General features: G+C 36.8%; 1 protein-coding gene across 6 annotated transcripts; it reads right to left on the minus strand.

Moving 5' to 3' along the window:
• Positions 1-2,390: 2,390 nt before the first annotated feature.
• Positions 2,391-22,202, minus strand: depdc7a (DEP domain containing 7, paralog a). Of its 6 annotated transcripts, none has more exons than XM_046863943.1 (9): positions 22,071-22,202; positions 13,737-14,140; positions 12,866-12,996; positions 12,547-12,739; positions 10,526-10,746; positions 9,043-9,185; positions 7,462-7,587; positions 6,197-6,275; positions 2,391-2,929 (listed from the first exon to the last, which is right to left on the minus strand). In XM_046863943.1, the coding sequence occupies exons 2-9, from the start codon at positions 14,138-14,140 to the stop codon at positions 2,715-2,717; spliced, it is 1,512 nt and encodes a 503-aa protein (XP_046719899.1). In that variant the 5' UTR covers positions 22,071-22,202; the 3' UTR covers positions 2,391-2,714. The 6 variants fall into 6 exon arrangements, with proteins under 6 accessions (XP_046719899.1, XP_046719901.1, XP_046719900.1 ...); XM_046863945.1 differs by lacking the exon at positions 22,071-22,202 and adding an exon at positions 18,135-18,164; XM_046863944.1 differs by lacking the exon at positions 22,071-22,202 and adding an exon at positions 17,326-17,360.
• Between the last annotated feature and the right edge of the window lie 311 nt (positions 22,203-22,513).

Below are 22,513 nucleotides of genomic sequence, written 5' to 3' on the forward strand. Positions count from 1 at the left end.
GACCCTGCAGCTGTGCGGTAGCAATAGTACTTTCATACGCTTCATACCATTGCTTGGATAAATAGTTGATATGCTAAATATTTTGAATAGTTTTATAAGCAAATTTAATAATGTTTAAAAATGTTTGCATATTTTGGTGTAGTTGTCACAATGTACAGATTATTTTTCACCAAAATGATGACCAAATTGTTTCACCAAAACGTCACTGCAAAGCAACAGTCTCATAACTCAGCCTCATATTTCACATTATACCCGTGCCTAATTTGTAAATATGACCACAAGGCAGTTTTCGAAGTCTAATGCTCACATTCCGAACCTCATCCCCATTACGCATCAACAAAGAATACATTCTTCCCCAGCAGGACATGGAGAACCCGGACAAGACCGAGACTGACCTTTTCTTAACTGGCCCTTTACAGATGGCTTTTTCTCATGTTAGAACACCAAGTGCATTTTGGAGATGTTCACGTTCACCAGACCTATTTGGTGGCGTTTCAACTGTGATGGAGCGGCTTTATCTGCTAAGGTTGTGTTGTCATTCTCTGGATTGTGTACGTTAGAGACACTTTGTTTACCAGTTTTGGTAATCACAACAGTTGAACCAAAATTCCACTCAATGCCTAATATCCTGCTGCTATGGATTACAGCAAATCTTCATTTAATAGTTCTGCCATGAAGATATATTTAGCTGATATTTGTATGCATTACATTGATCAGGCATAACATAACATTATGACTGGTAAAGTGACTATCACTGATTATCGCTTCAGCATGGCACCTGTTAGTGGGTGGGATTTATTAGGCAGCAAGTGAACATTTTCTGCTCAAGATTAATGTGTTAGAAGCAGGAAAAATGGGCAAGTGTAAGGATTTGAGCAAGTTTAACAAGGGCCAATTTGTGATGTCTAGACGACTGGTCCGTGTGGTCCAATCCAACAGATGAGCTTCTATAGCTCAAATTGCTAAAGAAGTTGTTAATGCTTTACAGGTCAGGACTGTTTTGGCAGCAAAAGGGGGACCAACACAAGATTAGGCAGGTGCCCATAATGTTATGGCTGATCTGTATTATATACAGTACAGACCAAAAGTTTGGACACACCTTCTCATTCAAAGAGTTTTCTTTATTTTCATGACTATGAAAATTGTAGATTCACACTGAAGGCATCAAAACTATGAATTAACACGTGGAATTATATATGGAATTATATACATAACAAAAAAGTGTGAAACAACTGAAAAATTTCATATTCTAGGTTCTTCAAAGTAGCCACCTTTTGCTTTGATTACTGCTTTGCACACTCTTGGCATTCTCTTGATGAGCTTGATGAGTAGTCACCTGAAATGGTCTTCCAACAGTCTTGAAGGAGTTCCCTGAGAGATGCTTGGCACTTGTTGGCCCTTTTACCTTCACTCTGCGGTCCAGCTCACCCATCTCGATTGGGTTCAGGTCCGGTGACTGTGGAGGCCAGGTCATCTGGCGCAGCACCCCATAACTCTCCTTCTTGGTCAAATAGCCCTTGATGCCTTCAGTGTGACTCTACAATTTTCATAGTCATGAAAATAAAGAAAACTCTTTGAATGAGAAGGTGTGTCCAAACTTTTGGTCTGTACTGTATATAATTGCTTCCTGTTTGGGACACAAATTTAAAAGCACTACCAAGCTGCCACTGTTGGGCTTTTGACCAAGGCACACACTTAGGTGCTTTAACCCCAGCTTCCTGACAAGCTGGGCGGTGGTATATCAGTAGCTAAGCCTTCGGTGTACTGTTCAGAATATAGGGGGTTCAAGACACGATTTAAGCTGCCACTCTTGGGTCCCTTGAGCAAGGCCCTTAAACTGTCTGTAACATGTACTCTAAACTTTCTTACATCGCTGGAATATGCAGAAAAAGAACTGTGCTGTTACATAAATGTGACAAGTATAAAATAATGTTTATTACTCACTAATAGTGATTTGGAGAGTCAGAAATCTAGCTTATAACTAGTTAGTCTAGTTATAACAAACCATGAATTCTAGACTTACAGTTTAGTAAAACATTACTAACTACTCATCAGTTCTACTGCTTGAGTCTTAGAACGATTGGCAAATTAGACAATGTTTCTGATGAAGCCACAATGACATGAAAAAACCCTAACGGTTGTTGGACACAACCAAATAACTAGATTCCTAGCAAGTACACATACGTTCTACTGTTTGGGACAGAGCCATTAATATAACAAATATATTAATAAGAACTGGTCATAAATTCTTCTATATCACATTTCTTCTACTTTTGAATACAAACTGAGACAATGAGGAACAACAAAGGCTAGTAATTTGGAGTAGAGTCTAGAGCACTGGTACTAAACATTCAGGTGGGAGAGGATAATCACAAGGCTGCGATCATAGATCAGTATGAAAGCCTATTTATTAAAAAAAAAAAAAAAAAAGACAAATGCCTATGAGAGTCACATAATTTGAGAACAGTTACATCAGGACACAACCGTTTATCATTACAAGTCGGGAAAAAGCCTGATTAATATAACTGACCATTTTAATACAGGCATTATGTATGCATGATGTCACACTCTGACCTTAGTTTACTCATGCATTAAAAAAGTAAATAACATTTACAAATATACATATATATATTATTTTTACAATATTCACAACACATTGTACAGAATTTACATATCCGTTTATACAATCTTGTGCATTCCAGTAAAGCGATGTGTTATAGATTAGCACTGGATAGCTGGTTGCCGAAGTATTGCACGAATATCTCAGGATGTCCTCTGTAGAACTGTCCGAGCAGTCGGCGCTTTTCTTTTACAGAAAGTTTGGGGTTCTCATGAATGGTTCGAAGTAAAGCGTAAAGCTCCTCTTTAGTGGTTTTCTGTACTGTTTGCGTGTAACTGACCCTTGAAAGACGTCTACAGTAAGATGGACCTGAAAGAAACAGAAAAAACAGAACTGCTGTTAAATTTTGTCAATGTTTAGTACAGTATAGCTGTAGTACAGCTGGAACACGTTCAATACAATTTAATTTATTTTTATTTGTATAGCGCTTTTAACAGTGAACATTGTCTCAAAGCAGCTTCACACAGATAATGTGGTGATAAATTTATATGTTCTTCTTAAGTGTAAGTTTGACCCTGATGAGCGAGCAGGTGCGACTGTAGCAAGGAAAAACTCCCTGAGATGGCATAAGAAAGAAACCTTGAGAGGAACCAGACTCAATAGGGAAACCCGTCCTAATCTGGGTTGCACCGAATGTTCATTTATTACATATATATACAATGTTGCGGGGTACAGTGATGGTGATCAGAAGCAAACTGTAGTCCTGAGTCAGTTTGGGCCTCCTAGTTCAAGTTAAGGGAAGATTTCATGCTACCACGTCCTATACAATTGGTGTGCCTCCAATTTTGTGGAAAAAGTTTGAGGAAAAAAACACATGGCTGGAAAAATCAGGTGTCCAACTGCACATCCATGCATGAATGACATAATGGCTAATAATCATTAGGAAGATAGTGTGATGTATTTATACAACAGCAATTTACCAAAGCTATGTATTTGTTCTTTATCATGGAACGGCAAATTTGACATTTCATCCACTTACAGTTAAAGGTAATGTTGCATGTTAGCATTATGTTCCACATTATAGCAACTAAAATCATTGTTCGTGGATATATAACTTTGTAAGCAGTTGCTCAATCACCAACCTTTATGTTTTAAAAAAAAAATCAGGTTACTGCAAACTATCAAGCTCTATAAATGGTGGGAAAATGTACCATATTCATTACACCGGCAGACTGGATATTGACTTTATCATGACATTTTCATTCACTGTAAACAAATGAATTATTACCGCAAGTCTGTTATAAGATTAGAAAAGAACACTGTGGAGTTCCTGTCTGTAGAGTATTTGTGACTCTGTGTTTCAGGGAAAGGTGAAAGTACCTGCTGGGCAAATAATTCACAGCTTTCCACAATAATGTTGGTGCAGAAATAAAATATATGGTACACAACTAAAGCTTTTTTGATTGTAGAACATAGTAAACACCTGCCAAATAATTGTACAATATTTAAACCTAGTAGGCTGAATAAAAAATAAGCCCTGAGTGTCTACATTCATATGAGCCATTAACTAGTACTGTGGCGTGTGACCCAATCAAAATAAAAAAAGCAGAATGTGCACTGTTTGGAAAAAAAAATAAGAAAAATTGAAAAAATTAAACCATGGAATAACTGCTAGGAAATTGATTTTAACCCATTCAAAATGTATTTTTTAGCTTGTATGTTTTATTTTTCTGCCATCTGCTTAAACGGCAGTCATCTTTAAAATCCCTTTATTGAATGTTAAAACTCAACAATAGATTACAAAGACGAAATCATGTCAAAATAGTATGTCTGAATCTACATCATATGCCTGATGCCACGTACTACATTAATGTGAGATTATGCAGGGGCCGGAAAACACTCTTTCCTTTGACACACTGTAGTTAGACTTTGCCTCACATTTCCAGCTGACTTGTGTTTTCCTCACACTTTTGAACAAAGTATCCTCAAATTATTAACCATTAATTATTAACAAAAACATATAGAAGTGACCGGAAAAATCTAGCATCATGTAAACCTGTCCAAAATGCAGTTGTATTAACCGGTTAATGACTCTTCATTTTCACATGACCGCTCTCAACCACAGAAGGTGAAGACTAACTTGTGACACATGAAGCAGGATACCATATATTTTCAAATTGCTGCTTATACAGCATTATGGGCTCTGAGGGGAAAAAAAATGCAACCCTTCTTTCTCAGAGAGCACAGCCATGTTTACTCTCATTTTCAGGGTACGGGTTTGTAAGGCGAATACTTTAAATGGCTAGAAAATTGTATATTCCCAGTCCATCTTTTAATTCCTGTCTTAATAAAAACTTCCTATGAGCAAAAATTACACGTTTAAGCAGACGGACATCTTTTTATCCCTAGACTTATGTACTCTACTTGTCAAATGATTATCTCGGAGCTTTGCTGTACATTGGGGTGATTATTTTTGGTTTTTTATTACTGAAACCTGCATTTGGAATATTAAATTCTTTTAATCTGCATTGCTGACATACACCCATAACATTATGACCACCTGCCTAATATTGTGTTGGTCCCCCTTTTGCTGCCAAAACAGTCCTGACCTGTCGAGCATCAACAGCATTAACTTATTCACCAATTTGATCTACAGAAGCTCGTCTGTTGGATCGGACCACACGGACCAGCCTTCGCTCTTCACGTGCATCAATGAGCCTCGGCCGCCCACGATCCTGTCACCGGTTTACCACTGTTCCTTCCTTGGACCACTTTTGTTCGATACTGACCACTGACCACACCCCACAAAAGCTGCAGTTTTGGACATGCTCTGACTCAATGGTCTAGACATCACAATTTGGCCACAGACATCACAATTTGGCCCCCGTCAAATCCTTACGCTTGCCCATTTTTCCTTCTTTGAACACATCCTCTTTGAGGACAAAAATGTTCACTTGCTGCCTGATAAATCCCACCCACTAACTATCAGTGTAATTCATTTCACAAGGTCATAATATTATGGCTGATCGGTGTATGATTGAGAAAGCACACATGAACTACAATAGCAGGTGTAATGAACATAAACAACGAACACCACCCTTACAATCAGTGTTTTTCAAAAAGTAACTGAGTAGGAAGACAAATGAAGCATACAATCAAATCAAAGTACAAATTTAAAAAAATGGGAGAAACTACAGAACTGTAAGATTTGTGTCGTCTTTGAATTGAAAAGCTATAAATTAAAGATTTAAATGATCTGACCTATTAATCTTTTAAGGGCGGCGTGTGTGTGTGTGTGTGCTCTCCTTTGTGTATTCAGTTTTATTCCTATGAGGACAACCTGTTCTTTAAGACCTTAATGGTTCTGTAAAAGTAATAGCAAGTTACTGTTTTTTAATAGCCCTCCCATTTTATATACAGCTCAGATTAGATGCAGAATCGTTCATTTTAACATTATTGGTTATTTGTAGCAGCCCTGATAAGCGTTATAATAATCTCTTCACCACCTGGGTGTGAGCAGAGGTTCACTTTCTAGTGTGGAACTCTAAAAAAGCACTCTGATTTATCTTTTATTTATCATTGTTGTGACATCGGCACATATACTTAGAAAAACGATGCAAGTTCTCATGCACTTACCTGTAACAACATCAGGATCTTTGCCCCTGATGATGCTTGCTAGTTTATCACTAACAAGCTTGTGTAACGATACAGGAATCTGGGGAAACATTAATAGAGATATGCCGTCAATATTCTTGCATTCATTCATGAAAATGCAAAAGTCTAAAGTAAATGTAAATAGAGTTTCCGTTTTTTTTTTTGTTGCCATTTTTGTGCACCATTAAAAGGCGATTAAATGATCCGTCTCAATTCCTTCTATTACAATATGTGGTGGTAAAAAGGATTATTTATATATTATTCCTTTAGCGCAATCACTAAATCATATCATATTTATATTCCATAACTGCACACCTTTCCTACAGTATAATAATAAATAAAAGGGCTAAGCATAGATAATCTTAATGCATCATAATGTTCTCAATGCAGAACTTACACATTTCTAGTACAACACGAGTTAACAGTTAGACTATTCAACTGCATGAACTCTTATTTTATACACGGATCAATGCATTTTTTCAAAACATTTTCTAAATAAAAATATAACATTTTAACACTGCTGCATACTTTTTTTGGTACTTTTTAAAAATTCTCATACTTTCTCTAGTTTTCTTGTCATGAGTCAGACTATCGTTTACACGAGTCATAAAAGTGGCGTGTATCATATCGTCTATCTGCAATCTTTTATTTTTCATTTTTTAAGTATTTCTTGTAAAAAAAAAACAGTGCATGTTCTACTACCACTCCTGCACCTTCATCAACATTTTTTTAGATGTAGATCATAGTAGGTCTCACTGCTATTGCATGTGTCACTGTATATTTGGAATTAATCATTACATAAACCTATGTTATTATCCAAATATTTTCAATATTGGCAAAACAAATGTATGGTACGTCTTTGCATGCGGTAGCATTATATTTTCCCTTCACTTGAACGGGGAGACCCAAACCTGTTCAGCATGACAATGGTCATGTGCACAAAGCCAGCTCCATGAACATATGGTTTAATTTGGTCCCGAGTGAGTTTCTACAGAGCTACCCTACTGAACACCTTTTGGATGAATTGGAATGCTGACCGCACACCAGGCCTCCTCACCCTACATCAGTACCTGCCTTTACTAACACTCTTGTGTCTGAATGAGCACAGATCCCTCACCAAAATCTAGTGAAACATCCTCCCTGCCCACATTGGACTTTTGTCCATAAAGTGAATTAATATGTCCCAAATAAAATAACATCTTGCGTTTTAATAAGAAAAATTTAATCTAAAAGTTTTAATGCATCACCTTGAAAAGATCCAAGTGATTGTCTATCATAAAAAGCACCAGAAGATCCACTTTTCCTTTGGCAAGCCTGGTGCTGTAAACAATAGCAGTGGAGAAAGCTCTCTTCACGGCCATCCTGTTCTCTATCTGGGGAACAAACAACAACCATGGCATGCAGTCAGGATTTATACCTTGATTAACATTATCACTTCCACTTTAGTGTATTTGTATAGTATGCACAAGCAAGCTTGCATGTTTTCTCGCTTTATAATAGTGTGGGCCACTTCTTATGGTGTGGTGTGGTAACAAGCTGAATAAACTATTTACTATGCTGAGTCATTGTGACTGGCTTTGGAGCCCAATCGTTTGAATAAAAAGATGGCTTGACTAAATTAATTTCAGTAGGCCTTTGGATAAGGGGTAGCTCAAAATTAAAGATGTTGCACCACTAAGCTGCCACTGCTGGGCCCTTGAACAAGGCCCTTAACCTTAAATCCTCAACCCTGAAATCTTTTGCACCTTCAAATGTAAAGCATATACAATATACAGTAGTACAAAACCAAATTGAGTAGGTGTTGATTCCAAATTGTAATGCATACATTATTAATTTATGTAAATATACACTAAGTTCAATGAGGAACTGACATCAATCCTTTTCAACCTGTGAGTCTGAATTTTGGCAATATCAATGAATTTGTGGCTAATGAGCAACAGATGGTCATCGAATGCAGTGTACTATGGAAGGTAAAGCCCTTGATTATGTGTTACACATGCTTCTGTTGTATTCATCAAATGTCCCCTGTTTTGTTTTCTCATATATTAACATAGCAGTCACAAAGCAGCTTTCCAGAAATAAACAGATTCTCAACAGCAGCTGAGGGTCCAACAGTGGCAGCTTGGTGGTGTGGGATTTGAACTCATGACCTTCTGATCAGTAGTTCAATGTCCTAACCACTGCTTTTCACTGATTCCATTCAGGAGCAGTGGTGCGTCTGACTCCTTTCTAAAGTGTCTTTTGGTTGTTGTATATGTTTTTTCCCATGCCTACTCATAATACTCCTTTTGTTGATGTGTCACAGCTCACATCCTGCTTAACAACTACTTTTACCAAATGGCAAAAGAAGCCATTTTACTATTTAGAGCCTGATTTAGATTATGAATAATGAGAGCACTTTTCTATTTGACAGGCGTTGCTTAGCAGCGGGTATAAAAGTCTGTCTCAGTGACAACTGTCTCGTACATTAAAGTTCACGTTAATGCAATAAAACAAGTAAAAAATGACTGCATGACAGCAGCATACAGTAACTAATATCAATACAGAGTGATGACTTTATATATTATCATCATTGCCTAATATTTTATTCTCTTGATCTATATTCTATGAATAGGCATATAATTTATACATGTACATATGTAATGCCACACGAAACCTTTATGACCTTTCACCTACTTCACTGATATCTTTGATGACTTATTGTTTGACAAGTGTGTCGCAGATTTATTGGTACATAAACACACCTGTTATATATATAATAGTGGTCCATAGCGCACTGTTTTCATTATATTACACTCATTAAAACACCAAGAAGTGCTCTGTCTAACCTCTTTGTGTAATTTGATGTCATTTGGTTGTGCTGCAAAAGCCATGAAGCGGAGAAGTCTGCGGAGTTCCTCTCTACTCCGGGAGTCCTGGAGTTTTAGACAGAGCTGCAGGGCCTCCAGAGCTTGCTCCTGCTTTCCATTAACTACAAACAAGCATACGCAGATACACAAATACACACATGTTAAGGAAAGAACGCACTGTGGATACAGTAGCTCTAGATAACACAAACAGACTGTCTAAATGGGTTGTTTAAATCACCCAACAATCTTACTTACAACGTACAAGCGTTTTAGCAATTAAACAAGCTTTTAGCTTTGGTAAATAGAATGAAAAAAAAACCTGCCCATTATATGATTAGCTAAAGGGGGTGTTCTGGACTGGACATATGTGGCTAGGTTGAAAATCTGTATAAACGGTCTTGTCTATTTAACTTCGTGAGGAAAATAAATATACTTTTATTGTTATTTACAATATTTAGATTTAGGTTACTGTTAAATAAATATAGAAAAAGCTGCAGCAAAGAAAAAGAAATGTGCAAAAATATATAAAAGAGTAGAGACATAATACAAGTATATAAATATAAAAAATAAACCAAAAAGTTGTATGTTTTATGAGAGATGTGCAAAACGTTTAGGCTCTTTCTCGGGTATAACGGTACACGTATTCATACCGAAAGTTTTCGGTACAGGGCTTTCGGTTCGGCGCACATGTGTACCGATTGGAATCCTTTTAACATGCGGAACATAGATAAAAAATAGAGTTTCCTCAGGAACGTATAAAGTGGCGGACCGCAGGTTTGTTTAATCTCCGCCTCGCACTTTGAGTGCATTTATTATTATTATTATTATTATTATTATTATTATTATTATTAAACATACAATGCCAGAGGTATAAAAAAGAAACTAGAGTTGGTGCATGCATTATAATACTAAAGAATCAATAGCGCTAGCGTTAGCCGCTAAGCAGGAAGTGTCTTGCGGTTAACGCTAGCGCTATGGATTCAAGATCCAAGAATTTTTTTTATTTGTCAAAAACAGTCACATGCAGGATACAACTTGCAGTGAAATGAAAAGTAAAAAATCTAATCTAAATTGTTTTAAAAATGTAAACAGTACATATGTTGATCACAAATATTAATAATAATAAACTAAAAAATTTGCCTAAAATTAAACCGAACCGTGACTTAAAAACCGAGGTACGTACCGAACCATGAATTTTGTGTACCATTACACCGCTACTCTCTATATATCTTTCCCTTTCTACTACATTTATTCACTTTCCTTTTACAAACCACTTTATCTCATTCAGGAACACTGGACATGAATGAGGAATACACCTTGTATAAAACCCTTGTTTATCACAGAGCACTGTGAACTCAGATATTATTGCAGAGGGGTCATTAATCTTATCTTAGCGAATGGTTTTGAGGGGAGGGACGAACCCAGAAAGCTCCCAACCAAAGCTCTCTTTCATCTGTCTCACCTAAAAGCTCAGAGATGCCGCTGTGTATGTCGAACACGTGGTTGCTAAACAGCGGAGGATAGTCCGTCTGGCCATAGTGTTGGATCAGAACGCTATACAGTAGACGTTTGTATTGTGCCGTATCCTCCGGACACTTTGCAAGTCCTCGGCTCACCTCGACTACCAGCTGATCAGGAAGAAACTCCAGACAGTCCACAGCTGCTGAAAGCCATGCGTCGGCACTGCAGAATGGAAAAAAAGAGCAACGAGGGTTAAAGAAGAGGACAAAAGAAAAGAAGATTCGGTTAACACTTGACCATCAGACTGTCAGCCATGTGGTAGTAGAAATTGCAGCCTCGGGGCTCGAGGCTTTTAAACAGAGCTCTTTATTTAATGGCCAGGCTCTATTTGTCTGGACACAATATCTGAGCGGTTCACACGCGACGAGTGGTGTGTTTTGCATTCTGCGTTCGATGCGAGCCCAGATATCCCTGATTCATCGTGGAAAAAAAAACATTCAGAACGTAACCTCCAAGTTTTAAGTAGGCCTGGGTTGTTACATGTAAAGAAAGTGGCTAAAACTTATAACTTTTATCATTCCTCAAAATATTATATTGATATATGTTTATCAGTAATATTAAAATCTATGTAAACAATAAAACCCAACAGAATGTGTTATAACAAATTAATCAACGATGGGGTGATGTGAGACGGCCCGTGTGAAATAAAGTTATAGTTACTGCTGCAAAGATGATTTCTCATTTTCTATAACAATACATCCTGAAGTATTTTACTCCCTGTATACAGTATCAGCATTTTGCTGACACTGAAATCGGTTTTTGCAGCATCTGTTATCACTTACTAGCCTCCCTTATTCCTCTCTGAATGTTAACAAGACCAAAAAAACAGACAAACCGGAAAGCCCTCTGTCCTGAAGATTTTTTTTCATTCCAGAAAACCTTTTTTGACTGTTACATAGCACTGTTAACACTCTCCACTGGCAATCCAGTAACAGAGAACTTCACCACATCAACAGTTCCTCATGTTGTAATATGTTTATGTGGCAGGTGAACCAATATCATTTGAGAAAGTAGCACTTAACTATAATCAGTACACTGTAACCAATCGGATTTGAGAATTTCACAGTATTGTGATTTTAATGACTAAAAAATTTGCAATAAAATATTATAACCAATATTTAATTGTAGTTGCTCAATAGTAATAACAAATGTAATACATGTAGTCCCCATATTATGATAGCTATATGCGTTCCAATGACCTCATCGTAACTTGAAAATATTGTTTATTCAAATATTGAAAATCTAAGTTGAGACATGGAGTCTTAAAGAATGCTAACGTGTGGGGTTGTATACTGTTATTTGTAAGGAATTTAACAAATTCCAGTATATACTTATATTTAGCAAAACAGAGCAGTACTGTAATGTATAAACTGTAGAGTATATTTGTATGTGGCAGCGGGTGCGTGGGTGAGCGCAGGTTCGTGAGTGGGGGTGGAGCCAATAAAAAAGAGATCGTCAAGATCTAAATTTGGGCTTCAAAACACCATAAACACAAGAAAGAATTGCGCTCTAACACTAGACACTAGAGTAAGGCGATTATATCCCAAGAGATTACCACATACCACATATACACGGCAGCGTTTACCTGCTGCCGGAACTTAAAATATGTTTACAATTTTGTGGTATAAGGATCGTCATCTTAAAATTAAGACGTTGAACCATCGTAACTCTGGGACCACCTGTATTGAAAAAACATAATAATGTTTATATATATATATATGTGTGTGTGTGTGTGTGTGTGTGTGTGTGTGTGTGTGTGTGTGTGTGTGTATTTAAATATATATATGTTATATATAAAGTTTTTTTTAATTTATAAATGGTTTGGTTACTTTTATTTCCATACATAAAAACAAAAGAAGTCAAAATGAGGAAGGAGAAGAAGGAGGTGAAAAAGACATGGGTGGCAAAAAGATGAAGAAAAACTTATTTAGATTAGATTAGGAGATGAAGAAGTTCACATACTGAGCTTCACTGAAGGCTTTGAGGATTTCTCGGTCCACATAGTTGCTGGTGTAGAGAAGGTCTGGGTCGCTGTCCATACCGTGCAGAGGAGGGCGGGGACTTTCTTTCCCTTCCAAAAGGTTCTCCAGTAAAGGCAACTCGATCAGCTGCAGTAATCTAAGTGTTGCCTGCTGCTGCCAAACCTCATCCACCACTGTACGGGAGAAAACGTGGGTTTCAAAAAATATATATATATCATTTCAGGAATTTTTTTTAACCACTGGAAAAGAATAAACATCGCAATGAAGATAAATGTGTAGTTCGTTTTGAAGTGACTTACGCTCCTGTGACAGACCCAGATTCATCAGCTGGGGTGTGATGGTTGTGTTTGAGTTCAGGTTCCCTAAAACGTCCTCCAAAGATTTATCTGTTTTGACTGGTGAGGTGTTTGAATACTCATGTTCCTCGTCCCTGAGTGGAAAGGTTGAATTAGATTAGAATTTGGACAGAATGTTGCCTAAGAGATCCTAAATCGAGTTTAATACACACTACATAAAATGACACACTATACATGTGTGCTGTATTCTGGGATTAGTGGGTAAGGTTCAAAATTAGTCAAAACTATATTGGATGTATTCGATTCTGGATGATGTCCGTTTATCTCCAAAAGTGCTCTCCAGTCACTTGGTCGGGGTCACACTAGGCATGAGAACACCTTGAATGAGATGCCAGTGCATCATATCACACTCACAATCAAACTTCTAAAGATATTTAACAGTCATTACATAGAATAATATAGAATAGAAGAAAATAATTCAACTCATTCAGTTCTACTCTTCCAAATCTAACTGAATAAATTTTTTTCCACTAATCGATGTCTTAACTCGAAAGCGTCGAAAGCTTCGTTATACTTTGTTTGCAGTGTGTCTTTTCTTACTTTTTAGTATACTTTATTGAGCCCACAGAGTAATTGTTATTTCTTCAAATATCCCAGCAATGTAAGAAGCTGGGGTCAGAGCGCAGGGTTACAGCACCATGGAGCAAAATTAGTTGAGGGCTTTGTTTAAGGCCCCCAAAATTGGCAGCTTGGCAATACCAGGGTTTAAACACCCAACTTTTTCAGATCAGCGACCCAGAGCCTTAACCACTAAGCTACCACTTCCCCCATATTTGCCCATATTATCGATTCTTTGAACTGAAAAAACAAGTACCTTTTCTGTGGCACAGTCGTGTTAATGCAGGCAGATTCATAGGTGTGTTCGATCATATCCTTGCTAGCACTTGTATTCAGGAACCTGTACAAACTGCAGCTGCTGTCCTCAAATTTAGCCGGCCTTTTCTCTTTACTGAAAACCTTGGTGTCCACTGCTTCGAACACCCGCGAGTCCATAAGCGCCTGGCAGAGACGCACCGCCTTGAAACGTGGCACCTCATCATCCCCACAGAACTTGTTCTGGATGATGTGAGCCAACACCACATCCACGGCCTCAGATCCCAGGAAGCAGTCGTGGTAAGACTTCAGGTTATGGCGTCGTCTCTTGACCTCCACCTGCTTCTGCAGGTTGTTAATGATGCTGCTCCAGATGAAGGTGGCACGGAACGGCTTCCCGGCCATCTGACGTAAAAGGAATAGAAACAGCAACATGGCAAATTATTAATTTGTATGACTAATGACTCCCTTTTTTAGAAGATTTTAGAAGTTCATTTGAAAATTAGTGAAGAAATAGTAGTAGTAATAATAATATAAAATCAAAATGATCTAACATTTGCTAACACTGGACCTAGTGAGCTAGCTATCTGTAATACTTATTACTAGGCAAGTGTTCATCACATCAGAATTAGCTCATTAAGATCCATGTCCTAACACAAATTGTGTATTTGTCAGATAAATTAAAGCCCAATAGGGACCAATAGGTTTCTGTTGTTGCAGACGTTTTACCCAGCAACTTTGTCAAAGCCTAATTTGTCATAACTTGACTGCAAGAGATGAAGCAGGAAAATTTTTCCCATGATTTACATCCAATAGTGCAGCCCTGGAGTACTTATGAATTTAAGTTCCAATATAAAGACTATTTGCAGCCAAAGTCAATATTGAGAAAGCCATACGAATCATAGCAGAGCAGCTAATCATTTCTCACAAGCTACATTTCCTCTCTGGATTCGAAACATGGAGCCTGGAAGGTGTGTACAGTCCCCCAGAGATCTCCCGCCCCATCATCTAAGTGAAGAAGCCAGAGTCTCACAATCTCTTTACACATGCAGATTTGATTCTCTTTCAGCGTCCCTCCCTCCTAACACCCACTCATTAAAAGAAGCTTCAGACAAATTGGGCTACAAGACAAAGAAGGTTCTAAAGATCAATACCACATGTGGGGGGAAAAAAGACGGAAAAACCGTGTTACAGGGGTTGCTGAAGCAAAAAGTTTGAACATGCTGCCATTGTTTAAGCATAAATTACTAATATGAAGACATTGGTTTATTTCAGTTGGATTCTGATTGTGAAGTGAACTATGATGTCAAACCCTGTAATGTTTAGAAAAGGGAGGTCACACATGGATAAAAATCAAGTTGTCCAGTACTGAGGTCTGAGCGGACAGTGATAGTTGGGAGATTACTTTCTTTCCTTCCTTCTAAATTGCTTCCTGCTCTGTAAAGTCAAATGCTGAGACTGTTCGCATATCGCTGAAAGTTCACTTGCACAACAGTGACAGGTTTTGAAAACAGAAATCTAAAGCTGCAGAGTGAACATTTGGATTTATTTAACTTCCGGCTTCCGTACAATACGATTTCAATGTATATGCATTCGGATTTTCGGAGAGGGGTTAACTGTTAATGATAATATATATATAATTATGTACATAAAGCCTATTTCAAAGTATTATAGAGAATTAAAGGGAAATTACCTTGCAATAGATTCCTATATTAATAAAAACAATATTATTACTATTTATAATATTATTCTATTTATTTTTCTTTTTTCAAACCAGTTTAAAGAAATTCCAATTAGAGCTCATCAGAAACATCCCAAACATTTCCGCTACTACACTGGCTCTAGAGACGGAAGATAACTGAGAGCCACCCAACCGGAGATAGGTCAGCTTCACTTTTTCTTTCCTTTTCTTTTCCATTCTTTTCTTTTCTTTTTTTTTCTTTTTTAAACCATCAGTATCAACCCACATCTATAATCCATGTGATATTTGTTTCTGAAAGAAATTATCATTTGATTTAAAATTTTTATCTGAAACATGTAAAAACTAAAGAAAAAAGTACCTTTTTTTGAAACATTCCACGAAATTGTTGCTTTCAAACAAAAATTATCCACAATGCAAACACAATCCAGTTTTCTCCTACTAAGAAATACAGAATAATTTTGTCAAAATGTATGTAGCCATTTAAAGTTCCAAAAAAATCCTTCCGATTGGATTGGATGCAAGATCTCCGACATCCGAACGATACCAGTCCAACTAACAGCATCTTTATTAACAACACCTTATATAAGGTGTCTGGATGGTTACCCCCGGGTCACCTTCAGGTGGGAATGCTACGCCTCAGTCACAGGCAGCATACACTGCTGTGTTTGTCCAACAAGACTAAATAATCGCTGAGGGGTTTGCTCCCATGATGACCCTGTCAAGACAGTGCAACGGGACAACAAAGCTTTTCCACAACAAAACCCCTAACAGCAATACCCAAGCAGCGATGACAAGGAAAGAGATGAAGCCATGATGAAATGCAGAATATCTGGCATCAATTCAAGCAGAGACAGGTCTCGCTGATATATCCTTAGGGGGGGAAGCTAAAGAAGAGTCGGTTTGAATTTACACGTCACATGCACACACAAATACACACACACACAAACACCCTCTCACGCTATCCTTGTAAGGATCGTTGACACAATCATTAATGCAGCTAATTAATTCCTAATTATTCCTCCTAACTCTAACTTCAGTAAACAAACATGAAACCTTTCAACTCTTTTACTTCCTTCAGTTTTTTATACATACACAAACACGTTCCTTTCTTTAAGCCATATCACATCTACATAATATAATACTAATTCTTCAAAATTCATGCAAATATAAAATGAATATTTAAAAGTGTAGGACTTATAGGTATATCCATATCTTCACACACACACACACACACACACACACACACACACTTGCATTCTATAAGACTTTTTTTCTTTTTTCTAAACACTTTAACACTCATTCTTTGTAAACTCAAGCAAGTATTAAATGTATATAGAACAAACTGTAGCACTTGTATATCTCTAACTTCACACACACACACACACACACACACACACTTGCTTTCCTTAAGCCATATTACATATGCATAACCATATATATATATATATATATATATATATATATATATATATATATATATATATATATATATATATTTTTTTAATCCATGCAAATAAAACGATTATAGAAAAATCCAAAAGCACTTGTATATCTTTACACACACACACACACACACACACACACACACACACACACACACACGCGCGCACACACACACACACACACACACACACACACATATCCTTTCCTAAAATCACATTACATCTACTTAACCACATAAGAAAAAAATTGTACGGCTTGCATATTTATATCTTCTCACACACACACACACACACACACACACACACACACACACACACACACACACACACACGTACATACCTGCAAAGCCTCGAAATACTAAAAGAACACACTGAACTACACTGAAGTCCTAAACAATAACTGTTTGATGTGTATGATCAGGTTATTATGGTTGAGGTTGTGTTACCTGGAGCTCAGTGCATGACACTCGCCTGTAAACGCGATCTGATTCCCTCCCAGAAAGCAGCGTGCGCTCACACACACAGACCCCTCCCACTTTCACTGTGGACACGCCCACACGCCACGATTGGTCAGCTAATTTGTATAATAATAGAACAGTCGAAACTTTCTGTCTATGATGTGGTCAAACAAAAAGTTTCACTTCATTTCAGTTAGTTGGTTGAAAAAAAAAGTTTCAGTCAATTTTTAACAAAAGAAAGATATAAATGTCAAAGGAAATAAAGGAGCCTGGGGTTTGAGGAAAATATATATTTGTGTGTTCCATAGTTTCTCTATGTGATAAAAGTATCTATAATAGTACAATCTATAATACAGAAAAGAGAAGAGAAAAAAACCCTTCCAAAATCAGCTACTGAACTTATAATGAACAAATCCGATTAAGTTATTGTACAAATCCCATATTAGAAACTTTTATATCCCACATTCTCTACACATATTTTACACACATCCTGCTAACATAACCTCTCATCATTTGTTCATACATTATATATACAGTACAGACCAAAAGTTTGGACACACCTTCTCATTCAAAGAGTTTTCTTTATTTTCATGACAAAGAAAATTGTAGATTACTGAAGGCATCAAAACTATGAATTAACTCATGTGGAATTATATATGGAATTATATACATAACAAAAAAGTGTGAAACAACTGAAAAATGTCATATTCTAGGTTCTTCAAAGTAGCCACCTTTTGCTTTGATTACTGCTTTGCACACTCTTGGCATTCTCTTGATGAGCTTCAAGAGGTAGTCACCTGAAATGGTCTTCCAACAGTCTTGAAGGAGTTCCCCGAGAGATGCTTGGCACTTGTTGGCCCTTTTGCCTTCACTCTGCGGTCCAGCTCACCCCTAAACCATCTCGATTGGGTTCAGGTCCGGTGACTGTGGAGGCCAGGTCATCTGGCGCAGCACCCCATCACTCTCCTTCTTGGTCAAATAGCCCTTGATGCCTTCAGTGTGACTCTACAATTTTCATAGTCATAAAAATAAAGAAAACTCTTTGAATGAGAAGGTGTGTCCAAACTTTTGGTCTGTACTGTATATGTATATATATAGATTCATTTGCTGTACATTTAATGGCATCATTTACTGCACTTGTCAATTTGCACAAATGCAACTAACTGCACTTCTGGTAGATGCTAAACTGCATTTCGTTGCTGTGTACCTCTGCAATGACAAAGTTTGTTTTTATAGGATTAAATCAGCATGAAATTGGGTTCAAAAAGCACATAGTGTGATTAGTCCGGTGTCCAAATAACTTAGCCATATTGTATATTATTGTAGACTTTTTAAATAATGTGTAGTGTATTAAATAACTGTAAGCTTATAGATGTTCGAACCCTTTTCTAATTGCTAAAGTGTCAGATCCTGTTCAGAAAAGGTTCTTTTCCAAACTTCTCAGCTGGAAGCACCCAAGTGTAACAAATGTCTTTGCATTAGCTGTGGCATTACATTTTCTCTTTCCAGGAACTAAAAGGCCTTGTCCAAACATGTTTAAGTAGGACAATGCCCCTGTGCACAAAGCAATATCCATGAAGACATGCTACACCAAGGTCACTAGAATGACCTGCAAAGAGCCCTGATCTTAACTCTAAATACCAGGCCTCCTTACTCAACATCAGCACCTGACCTTACTCATGTTCTTGGGGGTGGATGAACAAATAGCACTACAGCTGTGACCCTGAATCCTTGAAAAAGAATGGTGTTTGTTTTATAGATATAAATCTGCAAGGGAATGTTCAAAATGCTGTGTGATGGGGTGATTTGTCTGGTGTCCACATACCTTTGGCCATTTTGTGTATTATTGTAGACTTTTTTAAACAATGTGTAATATATGAAATATGTATATTTTTACATGTTTTACCCCCTCTTCTGAAAGAGAATCCCTTTTCTAAAACACAATGAATTTCCACAGGCATGCTGGGCAAAAGCACTTGGAAAGATTATAAATCAATAATGACCATGCTATGGAGTATTTGCATAGGTAGAACTGATGAGTTTTTTTTCATTGATAATAGTATTTAAGTCATTAAATGCATGTTATGTTGTTTAAAAGAAAATTATAGATAGAAGTATACACTTCTAGTCCTCTCATAGCAGCACTGAAAGGTTATGCTTGCAATCCATCATTGTCCTGGAGTCATATAAGGGTGGTTTTCATAATAAGGCTATTGGTTGTAAGTCTGTGAAGGCATTCAACAGTATTCCATTAAGCATTTGGAGGATTGTTGTGTCAATATCTGCCCATTTGCTCCTTGGTGTGTCAGTACCTCATGTTTAACAAATGAAGCACTGCCTCAATATACTGACCTGATTTTAAAAAGCCATTGTATACCATTTGCAGTTATTACAGAAATGTCACTATGTGAATATTACAAATGAGAAGATCCTGAATCAGATCTTTTGATATAAAAGGCTTAATAGCAGTTTTAAAGGCAACACAGTACACATGCAAAGCTTTCTATTACGTCTACAAATGTATATTTTGTACACTGTAGATGTTAATTTACATACATTTCTAAAGCTCAACATTTTCAATGTTTTACTTCCTTTATCCTGAATGCTTTCGCATGTTTCTTTGGAATGCCCCTGACTTGATGTGTCAGCTCATTAACAACTAATCATTAGATAAATATAGGTGTCAAGGCAGAAAAAAGTCTGAAAGTACATACTACAAAATGGAGGTGAATTTTAAATGATGTTGATGGTGTTTTTATGACTGTTTCTAATGCAAATAAAAAGATCCCATGTTATTCCAATTCTCATTCACTTCCAGCCTTTTCTAGTGAGCCCCTTAGACCGCAGTAACAACGTGTTGTGCTATTACCACTTCTACAGGAAGCACTGTAGCTGTAAGATTTACAAGAGCATTCACACCTCTTGAGTGCATAAAACAAAAAACACAAGTAAGAGTGCTAACAAGCCTCAACGTACATCTCAACACTGCTGGCACAATTTCCTTTGAAAATACCCAGGATGTGTATTAAAGCACTGTAAGAACTCTCTTGATTGTCCACAGACATACTTTTAGCAGTAAACTAATATCACCTGTTTGGCTATACTTTGTTTTCAATGCTAGTCTATTTCCCTAAAACCTGATCTTTTTTCTGTTTTCACTGGAATGTCGTTTCTTCTGAAACACAGGATTACATAACATGTATATACAGGACAATGTCAAGTGCAAAACACATACAAACTCTATATTTGTATATATAAATACTGGATGTTGTGTGCTAACTAGATACAACAATAGATCAGAACAGAATAGATTAAATAATAGACTATAAAATGTATCATTTATTGCAATTTGGGTAACGAAAAGTAGATGGAAAGAAGTACAGTGGCAAGTACAGCAGAACATGTCCCATAGTGGTAGTAATAATAATAATATAAATGATTTACAAATTTAAATTAATGGAAACTTCCAACTTTCCAATGTGGGGTATGGGAGGTGAATTTGCACACAAAAATCCAAAAGTCTGATTTTTCAAGATGGCTGCCGCTCTAACATTGTAACATACATAAGGAAATTAAATATTGTTTATATCCCACCCATATTAATTTCAGTATGCAGATGTTCCTCCTTTTAGTAAACAGAAATTCTGCACCTATGTAACAGAGTGATAACATACAGCAGGAATATTTAGTTTTGTTTTGTTGTAAATAAAATGGGTGATCACGAATAAAAGACTTGCAATAAGAAAACTTTGCCCAAAAAAAAACACAAACGCATTTTCCCATTTACAGTAAGGTCCCTGAGGATGACATGCAGTCTATGAAGACAGAAGTGTCAAACAAGATCCCATACAACATTGTAAACAGTGTGAAAGCATGTGTGTTCTGGACAATAGAGCAAAGTTGTAGAGAAACAAACTAGACGGGGGAGGGACGGGATGATTTTTCACTTCTTTCTTCTAAACAAGGTGCTTTGTTGAGGTTTTCGAGGAAAGAAGACAGAGCAAATTTGCCTTTCAATGCAGCTGGGTTGTTTCCCATCAAGGGTTTCCATTTATCAGCACACCGCTGAGCTTAAAGCTCTTCCCTACATCCAGCATGGAGAGAGCTTAAGCATTTAACTGCACACCACTGTGCTTAATAGGATCATTTTTAGAAACGTTTTAGAACATAAATCACTTCAGATCTTAAGATTTTACAGTCCTTAAAAACGAATTGTGTGTCAGCATTCTTATGCACATGTATACTGCATACACAACACAGCAAACCTGTTATGCCGGCAGATAAAAGGCTAAAAGACAGTAAAGTGTACATAGGTGTAAAGTATAAATAAGTAGTGTGGTTAGTAAGTGCCTAATACAACTGAGCATTTCATATAATATGAGATCTATATGATTTTAATAAAATGTAAATGCTTGCATTTTTTAATCCTTTAAACATATAATAATAGACATTTCTTGACATATTTCTTAAATGTTTATAATTTCAATATATATATTGTCAATATTCTAAAGAATTCTAAAGAATTTAAACAAAACTGTTTAAAAAGTATTTAAAGGTCTACATGTAGAATAATATACAGTACACTGCAAATGTCTATTACAACTTTAATTCATGATCATTACTTTTCATTGACATACTAGATCATGAAGAGTTAGAAAGACAGGTTTGGCTGTATATTTAACATTAGAATGCTACAAAGCTCTACATGTGTTATTTGGATTATTAAGATTTACCTTTATGTCCAGATTAAAGCAGCATTTGGTGAGTGGAGGATTAATCCTTCATTAAACGTAATGTAATTTACAGAAAGTAAAAAGAAAAACAAGAACAGAAAAAAAGTCCTTCTATTAGGACAACCTGCCCATGTGACTAAGAACTGGTTCTACAGCTCTCCTTCTTTTCTCTGAAGGAATGAGTGCAATGGCATTGTAATGCAAAGCAGCTTTCTGTGTTTAGAATTTAAGTTATATCACTCATCAGTGGCACTTATCAAAGTTTCAGCTGAAACGTCATCAAAATAGCTGCCAGTTTGTTCCCTACAGACCTGAAATCAGTATCAGAACTGGTTTGACATCATTATTTTGGATTTCTTATCAGAAATGCTAGCACACGTAGGTCCTTTAACCTTTACACTCCTTTTCCTGAGACGTTTATCAGCTCAAAAGTAGGAGGTCTA

The sequence above is a fragment of the Silurus meridionalis genome, chromosome 13 (genome assembly GCF_014805685.1).
Source record: "Silurus meridionalis isolate SWU-2019-XX chromosome 13, ASM1480568v1, whole genome shotgun sequence".
Classification (NCBI taxonomy): domain Eukaryota; kingdom Metazoa; phylum Chordata; class Actinopteri; order Siluriformes; family Siluridae; genus Silurus; species Silurus meridionalis.